The sequence below is a fragment of the Lissotriton vulgaris genome, chromosome 3_1 (genome assembly GCF_964263255.1).
Source record: "Lissotriton vulgaris chromosome 3_1, aLisVul1.2, whole genome shotgun sequence".
Lineage (NCBI taxonomy): Eukaryota > Metazoa > Chordata > Amphibia > Caudata > Salamandridae > Lissotriton > Lissotriton vulgaris.
The window spans coordinates 330,896,146-330,909,073 of record NC_141689.1 but is presented as its reverse complement, the minus strand read 5'-3'; the positions used below and the strand labels follow the sequence as shown (position 1 = coordinate 330,909,073).

The following is a 12,928-nucleotide window of genomic DNA, read 5'->3' as shown; positions in this document are numbered from 1 at the left end:
AGAACGAGGAGATGGACAAGGCACTGGAAACGAATTAAGGAGAAAATTATCAGATTTAACCCAATGGAGCAGTGGCAATCCTTGAACCAGTGCATTTAGTTTCACTATTGCAATGAGAATGCCAGTTGTGAAGGTGGACTTATTTCTGATTATGGCTATCTGGCAACTAAATCTACGTTTCCAGAAACTATGTGCACATGCCTTGTTGTAGTGTTATGTTCTAGTTCACTAAACACCCACCACACCATCCTTACTACACCTACAATGGGATCAACAACCTAGTTAGACACTGATTTATTTAATAAACTATTTCTCTTGCAAAACATAAGAAATTAGCGTAGAAAGAAAAGACTTTGTCAAGTTTTATTCCGGTACCCATACACTATTCTGACCACAACACAGGCACCCTTGCTTCATAGCGTGAGCACTCCTGCGTTAGGGCTAGCCAGCCAGTACTACACCAGTGCTACGAGAGAGCAACACTGCAGTATTTCTTAGTAGATATAGTGCATTTCTGCTCTTTCCCTTTCATGCGATGAAGCAAATTCACTTGCTGTGTTGTGTTGCTCAATTTTAGTAAACCTGGTCATAGGTGAGATCTATCCTCTTCTACTAACTAGTTGTAAGGCAGTGGTTTAACCTATTATATTTTAGAGGCTGTGTTACACAAACACCTTTTTTTAAATTGCCTGGATGTCATTTTCATATAGTACAGGTAAAGGCAAAACATTGTGGTAATTCCTCCTAGTACTGGATTGTATAATCCATATTTCACCACATATTAAATACCTACACTGGCTCCCAATAATTTAAAGGTCAATATGTAGTAATATGTGTCTAGTCCACCGAGCAGTTAATGAACAAGGCTCTTTAATTCTAAAAGACAAGTTTAGGCTATAGAAATTCAAGAGTGGATTCTTGATTTCTGAGTGGTTGGACAGTTAGTATTCCACATGCAAAGAGTGCCATTATCTTTTTTATATTAGTTATAGCATGCTTACAGCTGGACAAATCTAATCTTTGCACAGATGCACCCTTTTTTTGTGTCCACCTGTTTCTGTAGATCTCTTACCATTCATATTCTTTCATGCTAAAGCTCTATCTCCATTGTGGATGGTTTAGTGTGTACAATTTCAGGGTAGCTATTCCTTGAGTTGGAATGTTACAAACAGGGTCTAGTATACAACAACAGAAGTATACAACAACAGGACAACAACCTCACTTCCTTATATGCCCACAACCTGAGGCTCAGACAAGGAAAAGGACAGCACCTTGTATACCAAGTTCCTACACCCCCAAACAGCAAACAGGCAGCTGTACAATCCCTTTCTCCACTGGTCATGAAATCACCTTAAAAGGAAGTCTCATCTCATGCTCTCATATTTGAAGCAGAGCACAGTCCTACACTCTATTCTCAAACAAGCACTCAAATTATCACACTGGGAACTCCATCTTCTCAGACACTGATGGCAGAATGCATCTGTACACGCTTCTACTGCACTGGTTATCCCTATTATATTATGGGGAACTGCATCACACACATTCATAGAAAGGTGCTTCTATACATCAACTTCCTGCATGTCACCCGATCACCACAAGGGGGCACCTCATCCCACATATTCCTGAAACACTTAAATGATCATCCTCTCACCATAGAGGGAACCTCATCTCAAACATTCAGCAAATCAAGTGTTTACACACCAACATCCTGTAGTGGTCATCCTATTCACCACACAAGAAACCCCATCTCATACATTCATGACATACTTCATCTATGCACCAACTTCCTTCGCTCATCATCCTATCACCACATGGAGCCCACCTCTCACACATGCAGGGTAGGCTGCTTCTATGGATTTTATTGCCACACTAGTCCTCCTATAACCACACATGGATCCCCATCTGAATAAGTCAACACTTTGATGAGCTCATTGAAAATATGCACATTGCACACAACCACAAAAATATTAATCACTATATTTACCACACTTCTTCTAGATAAACCTATTGCTGCATATTTCTCACTGTTGTAAATTCTTTTATAAAATCTAATTGTAGCTATTATCTACAGTTATACTCCAGTTGATCGTTAATATAACCAAGTAAGCACACAATGGTTTATATCATATTTTAATATTATATCCGTTGAATTGTTTTACTGCCTTCTGTTACCTGGCCTCCAAAAATGTTTTTTGGTGCTCATCAAATATTATTTTGAGTGGTGTTTCAGATTCCTCTCCAGCTGACCAAGTCATAATTTTGTAGCTGCTGGCTGATTTGTGATCATATTTGCTTGCACCTTAAATACAGAAAGTAATCATATTTTGTAAGAATTTGTCCTCAAATATGAACAAATTAAACAGCAGAAATATAATTTGCAATCCTGAAAGTTAATCTTTTGTATAATCAATAGATTATCTACTACACATCAAAATAATTAGGCGTTAAAGGGAGACTCCTGCAATAATCAATCACCGCAAACATGACCCACCATTAAAGAATAGCATATGCCACATGGTGTAAGAAGCAACAAAGTAAAGGAGCGAAATGTGCAGATGTTGATACTAGTATACGAGCAGTACTCAATGGTAGAAAACAGCGATAAATTGTCCCAATAATTATCTTTGGCAAAATAAAGACAGAATTGCATTTAATGGAGCGCGATGGTGCTCTAAAATTGTAGGGTGCATCATAATCATGGATAGTCCGCATCTGCATATATTCTTGTGTTGTGTTAACAATTGGTCATTAGAAGGTGTTCTGTAATAATAAAGTGAAGTCAAAGGTTAGAAATTTGTGTTGTGCCATGTAAGAGAAATAACGTGGCATTCTTGTTGAACTGTGTAACCTTTGATGTCTATTGCAATTGCTTAACCAAATAGCTGTTTGAAATTTAATACATTAGCTTTAAACGTGCACCATATCAAAGTCTGCACGTTTAGGGATGACTAATTGTGCTGAAATGTAGTTGCTTGCAGATGCAATATTATGACATGTGTGATTAATTTGATGTTAAAGGCCTTAATGCAATGTATGCTTTAGTGTGTTTGAAAGGCATGTTCGTTTATTCTTATGTTGGCCGAATTGTGTAGGCCTGAAAATGTAATTTCCCTAGTAAGCTCTCTCATTTGGAGGTAGTCAGCATATTTCATCTGTATGCAAGGATGTACTGTTCTCACGTTTCAGTTGCAGGTGGAAGAAGCTGCCTTTGTTAGTTAGAACTAAGGCCTTTTGTTTAAAAATTAGGCATGGAGAAGTGAAACATTGTAAACAGAAGGCCGATAATTGGAAGCCGGTGTTCTTTCTCGTTGAGGAGGCCTGGGAACCAAGGTCATAGGACTACATCTGGAGAGGACCGTGGAAAATTACCTAGGAGAGGTGTATTTTAGTATGAGGTGAACTGTGGGCGTGTTTTACCTCCTTGCATTTTGTATTAGGGAAAGAGCCCCGAGGAAGGAGAGACAGAAGGAGACAGGATGAGTTAGGAGAAGGAGGTCAGAAGATCAATCTGGGAAAGAGCATTTTAGATTGAGCTCTGTAATTTTGACTCCCTGATTTACTCTGTGAATGTACTTGTTAGGAAGTCTTCACAAGCTGACACCTTTAATAGACTTTGCTTGGGGAATGTTAAGTAGGCATTTCACCTTAGTGTTAGAGTAGATATAGCTTAATGCCATTTACTTTCAGCCACAGATGAAGACCGACTTGAATATTGGAGCAATTCTTGATTGCGTCCTGTTCTTAGAACTTTTTATCCTCTTCATGATTCATTGGATTAGACTCATGCGTAGATATGGATTTATACCCTGTATTTTTACAACCTCATCTTGAGGTTCTTGTATATTCAGTTGTTTTTGGCTTTGTAATAAATCCCCTAAACTGCAATCTGGAATCCGTGATCTTTCTGAGTTACAGATATTGGGTTTGCTAAATTGTTGCCATGAATGGTTGTCCTCTTTACACTTCTCAGAGGGTAACAAAATATCTGTCGTCCCAGGGTTCCTAGTAGGTTTTTTTTAATAAATCTTTTTATTAAACAGACTTGACATAAAGGTACAGTTCCACAAAAACCAATAGAGGGGAGTACAGTGAAATCAAATATACATACAAATACAATAGGGCGGTTCATTTGGAAATCACGGGGAGAGGGGATCATCACAGTCAAGATCGTGGGGAGGAGTACAGATGTTGCCATGGTATTCATTCCAGGGGGCCACACCTTGGACCGTTTCGGGGGCAACCCTGGGCCATGTACACTGTCTTTTCCCTTATCATACACCAGTCAAGGTCTTTTTTCCAATCCGTAACCGTAGGTGCATGTTATGCTCCCCAGAGCTGAGCGATATTTCTTCTGGGACCCATTGTGGGATGTGGGCGTTGAGGTCTGTAGTTTCCCAAATGTTGAGGAGGCATCTGGGTGCTTCTGGCTCAATTTCAAACACTGCTGTTTCGCTCATTACTTCATGTATCTTACGCCAGTATTCTTGGATTAGTTCACAGTGCCAAAGAATGTGCATGAATGTGCCCAGTTGGGTGCAACCACGCCTACAAGATCCGTCCACCAGCCCACCCATGTGTGCCAGTTGGGGACCTGTTATGTAAATTCTTTACAGGATCTTTAGTTGCACCAATCAGAGACGTTCCGGGATCGCACAGGTTTTGTGGGAGGAGACCGCCACTTGCCAGCTTTCATTGTATAACTCAATGCCGTCTCTAGTCCATTTTTCTCGCAGCGACAGCAGGAGATCTTCCATATTATTAATACATTTTCGATAAGTTAGGGAAATAGCCTTTTCAGGTAGGTGGCCATCTAGTAGTCTGTCTTCCATTGGGGCTGCATCTGGTGGGGAGGAGCCGCGGGGCAACACTGTTTGCAGTGCATAACGGACTTGCAGGTATCGAAAACGCTTAATCTGCAACTCGCAGCAACCATTTGGACGGCGCACTTTTAAAATCAGCAATACCTGCCTACCTCTCGCGGCACCCGCTGCGCGGGTCCCGCTTCGTGTGGGGTGAATCCAGGAAGTGCAAGGATCACAACGGTGTCCCTGTGAAGGCGAGTGACAGGCGGGGCTGCGAGCGAGATCAGGCGCTGGACCGGGACTACAGTTCCCAGGAGCGCTTGCCAGCCCCAATTGAGAACACCTGGGCCGCTCTCCCTGTCTACTCCTCCCCTTCCCCTGTAGACTTATAAATTGACACTGTCAGTACCGCTGCGCGGAAGCGCGCGGGAGCGCCGGGAGAAGCCCGGGACAAGGGCGGGACCGTCTGTGGCCGTCAGGAGCCGAAAGAGGCCGGGCTGGGCCACCCCTCTGATCAGTGGACTAGAATCATATGTGGGTAAAGTGTTGTCTCTCATATCTGTTACCTATACTGGCCCTTCTTGTTTAGAAAAAACACACTGTTATCCTAAGTTTTCTCGCACTTAACTTAACTTTTATTTTGTTAAAGGATGTCTGCTTCTACCCCAAACTCCCTTCCTGACCGTGTGAGCATCTCTATACTCGGTCCTTTAGATAAATTCTTTGCTAAAGCCACTAAGGATATTGACCGTGAACTGTTATTGGCGGAAAAAAGGGCCGAACGACGTTTATCTGTTGAGGCACTTAAAAGACAGGCTCCTTCCGTTAATAAAGGGATACTTTCTGCGTCCATAGTAGAACAGGCGGATATGGATGCAGAGCTTTTTAACACAGATAGCATACCTTTAATTTTTCAGGAAAGTCAGCCACCCCTGGGGGCTCGAGATATGACTGTGGAAAGTTTGAGCGACTTATCCACAGTAATATCAAACAATCTTATAGACCTTAATACCCCTTTACCCCCGGAAATTGATACTCATTGTCACATTAATGCTATTCCCCCCCCCTTGAAGATACAAACAGAGGTTATTTCGTTGCTTCCTTCTTCCCCCTCCGCTGAAACGATCAAGGTACACCACGGTCAAAAGCGTAAAAATGGTGTATCCTCCCCAGCTAGGAAAAGAAGGAGGAAGGGAGGCAAAAATAAAACTAGGTTTCTCAACCCATGGAAACCCTCTGAGATGGTATCCCCTAGACCAACCTCGTTAGTAGATATAAGTGATAAGGTATCAGAGGGAATAGAAATAATGCCAAGGAATACAGATGGGGAGGACAAAAACATCTCTAGTGTTGAGCTCCTGGAAGCGCTTGAAAAAATGTTAAAGGCTCTTTTCCTTCCTCTTGTAGAATGGTTAAAAAGGCTGGATAAAAAGTTAGATTGTCTCCTTACCCATTCTATACCCCCAGAGAATGCAACACCAATTACCCCGGCCATTAAGCCTAGGGAACAAAACACTAGTAAACCTTCTAGTCAACATAATTCCCTTAATAAACCAAAGAATTCAACTGCTAATAAAAACCCTCCCCCTTCATCAGATATACCAGTAAATCTGGCTTCAAAAAACATGGAAAAAGAAAAAGCGTCTGCTATGGTTTTGAAGCCTACCCAAATAATTAAAGCAACTACTCCAAAAACAACTCACATTAACAAAGCCAAATTACAATACAAAAATACGGTACAATTACCCCCAGAGTCCTTTGGTTTTGTTATTGTTTTAACGGGAGTACCAGTAGCCGGGGAGGGGGATACTGAAACAAACACAAGTCTAAAAAATAAAGTGATTCATTGGTTGTGCATGAACAGACCATTACCTGCATATTTGAATGGGGATATTGTATCAGTTAGGAGGTGCCAATGGGTAGGCATACGCCCTAAGGACATAGATGGTGATTTGATTATAGTGAATTTTAAAGACCAGAGGGTGGTATCTTATATAAATGATTGGTTTGTTGGTAGCAACGAGGGTGGAGTCTCTACACGAAGTCTGACATATTTCTACCCAGAAAACATGATGTTTCCATCAAATAAACATCGGCAGAGATATGGTCTAAATTTCAACCATCATCAGAAACCACCCACAAACAATCTAACTTTCAACTATCCAAATAGAAACCCTAGATTCCACCCTAGAGTAAACTACCCAAATCTGTACTCTGGTTCAAATAATCATTATCCGACTGATCCTAGGGAATTCTGGAATATTCCTTTGTCAAACATGTTCTACCCCTTGACTCCATTGAACTTAAATGATTGACTCCCTCTAACCAAACATCAAACAAGCCACTTTGACCCAAGATGGGGGGACAGTACAGTTACTTGTAGAGCTATATACACGGGCGATGAATTGGATGTGGGAAATGTCGATAAGGATACCCAAATAAATGAGCCACAGGAGGTTGCGGATCTGGGAACTAATGTTATAGGAACCAAGGCAGATCAATGTGCCCAAGCCCTTTTCCCAGATAGATTGCAAGTGGAAAAAGAGGATAATTGTGAGAAGGTTTGCAATACTTGTGAGAAGGTTAGCAATTTTTGTGTACTTTCTTGGAACATAGCGGGTTTTGCCCACAGGTTGGAGGATCCGGCCTGGGTAGAATTTGTAGATTCCTTTGATCTAGCCTGTTTACAGGAGACCTGGAGCACAGTGGATTTGAGTTTGGATGGTTTTCAAGCATTTAACACCCCAGCAATACCATCAAATTCAGGGCGAGCTAAGGGTGGACTTATGACAGCAATCTCTGTAAAACACAATCTAAGAACCGTTAACTTAGTGGTGGAAAGACCTTGGTACCAATTATTTACTATCAAGAACCTTTTCATGGAAACTGTTCTTCTTATTAATTGGTATTACAACATATTTGATCCTAATGAAACGGAAATTATTGATAATTTGCAGGAAGAGATTACCAATGTGAGAAATAGAGTCCTCCCCCTCCTTATTATGTGGTTAGGTGATTTTAATTGTGAGTTGTGTAAATTTAGTGGGTCCAGAGCCTGTGGGATGATGGATTTAAATGACCATCCTATGGCCCATTTTTCCCATACAAAACAAGGCGAGGCCATAAACAGTATTCTAATAAATAATAATTTATGCATTCCCGATATGAATAGTTTTTCGGGTAATGAGAATATACCCACCTTTCAGGGCACAAGGGGTAGAACAAGCACAATTGATTTTGCAATCATATCCATGGGACTTTTTAATCATTTAAAAGACTTTAAAATTGAGGTAAACCCGGCTAGCGACCATAACCCCCTAACCTAGAGTTTTTCTATTGCTTCTGACCCAAAATCGTACCAGGAACAACCGATAGTATATACTAAGAATCAGGGTATCACTGTGAAATGGAATAAAGTAGCTGTAAGGCAACTAGAGATGGATATTTTTAAGGAAAATGTGGCTCAGATAGACATCTGCCTATCATCCAATCCTGACCCAGTCCATATAATGACTAGCTTTGAGAAGCTAATGGAAAATGTAGCTACACATTTACTAGTAAAGGTAGGGGGGAAGAATCAAGATCAGGGGCCCAAATGGTTCAACGCTGAATGCTCTGCAGCCCAAACTACCTTAACTAAAGCTTTGCGCCAAAATCCTAGAGATAGAAATATGGTTATACTAGCTAGGAAACAATATAGGCAGGCAATTAGAAAAAGGAAAAATGAACTGAAGTCCAAAGCATGGGAAGATTTAGATAAGGCAGTAGATTTAAGGGACAATAGACTCTTTTGGGAAGTAATAAATAGGCCCTTTTTGAAATCAGGGGACGAAAATACCATTCGAGTTCATTTACCAGAGGAAACCTGGGTAACTCATTACAATAATATTTTTAATCCCAAAGAGATATTATATACTGCTACCTCGGAGGAGGACGATTACCTTTATGTTAATGTGGAATCAGCAAAGAAGTTTAGTGATTCAATAACGCTTGCAGAAGTAGAGCTAGCTCCTACTAAGGGGGCATCCGCAAAGGCCCCAGGCCCTGACTAAGTACCATTAGATCTCTTTAAATGTAATCGAGAGTTTTGGTCCCCTCTACTTATGAATGTTTTTAAGGCATTAATACTTGGCCCTATTCCGACCTCTTGGAAAGAGGCCGTTTTGGTTCCAATTTTTAAAAAGGGTGACAAGTATGATCCTAGATGTTACAGGCCAATATCACTAATAGACTCAACATGTAAGTTAATGGGTAGGGTGATATTGGCACGGCTGGAAACATGGGCTGAGTCATCAGGGGTAATTGTAGAATCCCAATATGGTTTTAGGAAAGGGAAAGGAACTAATGAGCAGTGCCTGAACCTTGCTTTGATTATGGGCAAGTACATGGGTGCCAAGAATGGTTCTATACACTTGGCATTCATGGACTTGTCCAGCGCCTTTGATACAGTATGTAGGGACAAATTATGGCGTATGATGGACTCTATGGGTTTTGAAGAACCACTGGTTACCCTGCTCCGCAGGTTACATACTGCCACAACGGTTAGGGTTAGATATGGCCGTGGTGGTGAGAAATCAAAACCTATATTATCCACTGAAGGTGTCCGACAAGGATGTATTTTAGCGCCCTTCTTATTTCTGGTCTATACAAACGGCTTAGAGGGCTTCTTGTTAGAAACTTCTGCTGATTTTCCAAAGATAAATGGAAGAAGAATCCCAATGTTGTCTTATGCAGATGACACTGTTTTAATGGCACGTACCCCCAATAGCATGCAGATTTCCCTGAATGCTTTTGATACATTTATGGGCAAATTAGAATTAGGTGTTAATTTTACTAAATCTTTTGCCATGACCTGTGGCCAAAAAAATGTTAAAACACGGAAATATGTGGTGAAGAACGCCACTATTGAGAAAGTGGATAACTTTTGTTATCTGGGTAACCTCTTTAACAAAAAATTGAGCTGGGAGCCTCTGCTGATAGCACGGGTTCAGAAGGTTGCACAGCTAATTGAAGCCCTCTTCCGCTTTGCTAGCAAATTAGGCCAGCGACGTGTAGCAGAAATTACATTATTATATAAAGCCAAGTGTGTTTCTGCCTTGACCTATGGTTCAGGTGTTTGGGGCTCGCATAACTGTGAAAAAATACAAATTGTGGAAAACAAGTTTGTTAAACGTTTGTTATCTGTCCCAATGGGCACATCTAATATATTTTGCCATGGAGAAGTTGGAATCGAGTTTATAAATGATATTATTCATGTTGCCCCTTTAATACTATGGGCTAAGGTTTGGCAATCTGAAGAACTGAAATTAACAAAAGATATTATTCAAGATTGTCTTAAGCTTGATTATTACACCCAAATCCCGTGGCTACGATATGTTAGAGGGACTTTTAATAATATAAGTTTAGGTAAGATGTTTACAAATCCCGAACTGCTTGGTAGGGATGCCAAGGAGATTATTAAAAATGCTTTCAGTAATAGTTTAGGTTCTTTTAAGACAAATGACCATGTGTTAAGTGTAAGGGGAAAACTAGTTCCCCAGTTTTATTTGTCATATATTACGAACACGCAATGGCGTTTTTATCTTACAAGATTTCGCCTTGGCACCTTACACTTTTTGTTTGCCTTCCCAAAGCAGGGGGGTTGGTGGGAGAAGTTACCCTACTGCCCTTGTAACAATAGGGTCTCACAAAATACTCTCCACCTTCTGCTTTTTTGCACTTTGTATAAAGTGCCAAGAAACACTTTCCTTAAACCATTATTAGAATCATTTGAAACGCGTTATTATAAAGAAGCGTATGATTGCTTGTTATCCTTGTCAACTGCACGTATTTGTAATGCCGTTTTAAACTTTATTAGATCAGCTTTGGTGATTAGAAATAGATACTGATGGAATTTGGTTTTAAAAAATTATGTAAACATGTATTGTGATTTTATGGTTGATTAATTCAAATGTCTTTTTAAAATTGTCCATGTATACTTTTATGGTTTCTACATGAAATCGAAATAAAGTTTTTGAAACGGGTATCGAAAACGCTCCAAATCTGCCAGTGCATATTGTTGCTAGAGGGTGTCAAAGGGCTTCACACCCTCCCGTGCCCCAGAGATCCCGCATATGGGTGATGCCAATTAGATCCCATTTGTCAAAGCCTTTGGAATTTGCAAGTCCCACAGAGGTGTGGCAAGAGTCAACCTATTGCTCCAGCCGAGTGACTTAGTTGCAGAGTGCCAAATTTTTACTGTGTGGTTGGTAGGGCGAGTGAGTGGGTATCTGTTTGGTTTGGAGTATAGTGCGCAGGTGTAGGTCCCGTTTGGAAGAAGCCAACGAACCATATTGCACCCCGGGTCGTCAGGGCGACCATAGGTGCCATGATTTATTGCTGTAAGGTGTGCTGCCCAGTAGTATTTTTTAACGTCAGGCAGTCCTATTCCACCATCGTTCCAACTGAGCGTGAGTTTTTGTACAGCAATACGTGGTCTCCCACCTCATAAAAGGTCCCGCTGGAGCCCTTCTATTTCTTTGAAGTAGGAGTTTGGGATGGGATCCGCCAAATTTTGTAGGGCATATAGGAAACGGGGTAGGGACATCATTTAAAAAAGGGCCCCCTTGCCCAATAAAGAGAGCGGGAGTGACTTCCAGTTTGCAATGTCACTTTTGAGTCTTTGCAGTGGGGGGACAAGATTACGGGCGTACCGGTGGGAGGGATAAAGAGAAACAAATATGCCTAGGTATTTGAAGCCTTCTGAGACTATTGGTATGGGGCAATTGGGTAACGGAGGGGGGGCCCATGGAGGACATATACGAGAGTTTTTTGCCAGTTGATACCAAATCTGGAGTACCTGCCAAATATAGCCAGGATGTCGAACAGGGCAATCAGGGATCAATTGGGGGACGTGAGATAAAGAAGAATATCATCCGCATATAAAGAAATACAGTCTTCCCAGTCTTCCGACCATCGCATTCCACGAGTCATTACATCTGTGCGGATCCATGCTGCAAGGGATTCGAGGGCCAGTTCGAATAATATGGGAGAGAGGGGGCACCCCTGGCGGGTCCCCCGGCTAAGAATAAAGGTCTCTGATTTCTTATTATTCACGACCACTTGAGCCATTGGTGCGCTATAGAGCAAGTGCACCCATCGGCTGAAATCGGCGCAAATCCCAGTTTAGTGAGTACAGCAAAAAGATAAGGCCACTCCAGTGTATCAAATGGCATGGTGGTATCTAGGGAGACTATGATTGCATCTTCCTGTATGGTCATCGCCCTACCCAGGACCCAGTGGGCTCTGCGCAGGTTCAAAGCGGTATTCCTTTTCGGCATAAACCCTGATTGATCTGGGTGTACTAGGTCACTTATTACCTTGATCAGCCTATATATGCCAGTACCTTGACTAGAATTTTGGGTTATGCATTTAGCAGAGATATGGGATGGTAGGAGGAGCAGTCTGTTTTAGGTTTCCCTTCCTTGTAGATTGTGACGATGGTTGCGGTTCTTTGATCTAGGGGCAGCGTTCCCTGCTCACGGCTGTCTTCAAACATGGATTTCAAATATGGAGCTAATTAATCTGGACGGAGCTTGTACAGTACGATAGGGATACCGTTAGGGCCGAGGGCTTTACCCGAATGAAGCGCTTGTATTCCGAGCACTATCTCGTCGGTAGTAAGAGCACTGTCCATAAATGTTCGGTCGGCCTCCGAGAGCATGGGAAGGGATATATCTCTAAGTAGGTCAGAGGAGTCTGCCTCAGTATAAGGCGCTACCGAGCAGTAGACTGTATGAAAGTGGTCCGCAAACTGGTTGACTATGTCTTGGGGGCATGTTATGGGGGACATGTCAGCGTCTCTAAGTTCTGGAATGAGCCTACTAGCATGTTCTTTTTTAGCCAGGCAGGCAATTAGCTTTCAAGCCTTGTCTCCCCAGTCGTAGATCCGACCCATCCTGTCCTGTCCCATAAGTTTAGCATGGTCAGTGACCAGTGCTCGGTACTCATCCTGGCACAAGCGGAGTGCGTGTAGGGCTTCAGGAGTGGTATCAGAGTTCACTTCTTGTTCAAGGCGGTATATCTCTTCTTCTTTATCAGAGATGTCTTTTATTTTGTCTTTTTTTGACCCCGCTATTTGGGAGAGG

At 41.8% G+C, this 12,928-nt stretch overlaps 1 protein-coding gene across 1 annotated transcript in view; it reads right to left on the bottom strand.

The window, feature by feature from the left end:
* LOC147726410 (UDP-glycosyltransferase 3A1-like) overlaps positions 1-12,928 on the bottom strand; it is a 351,985-nt gene that overhangs the window by 180,548 nt on the left and 158,509 nt on the right. The window contains exon 3 of the mRNA XM_086960533.1: positions 2,173-2,299. Coding sequence (XP_086816659.1) covers positions 2,173-2,299 — 127 coding nt within the window. The remainder of the gene's footprint in view (positions 1-2,172; positions 2,300-12,928) is intronic.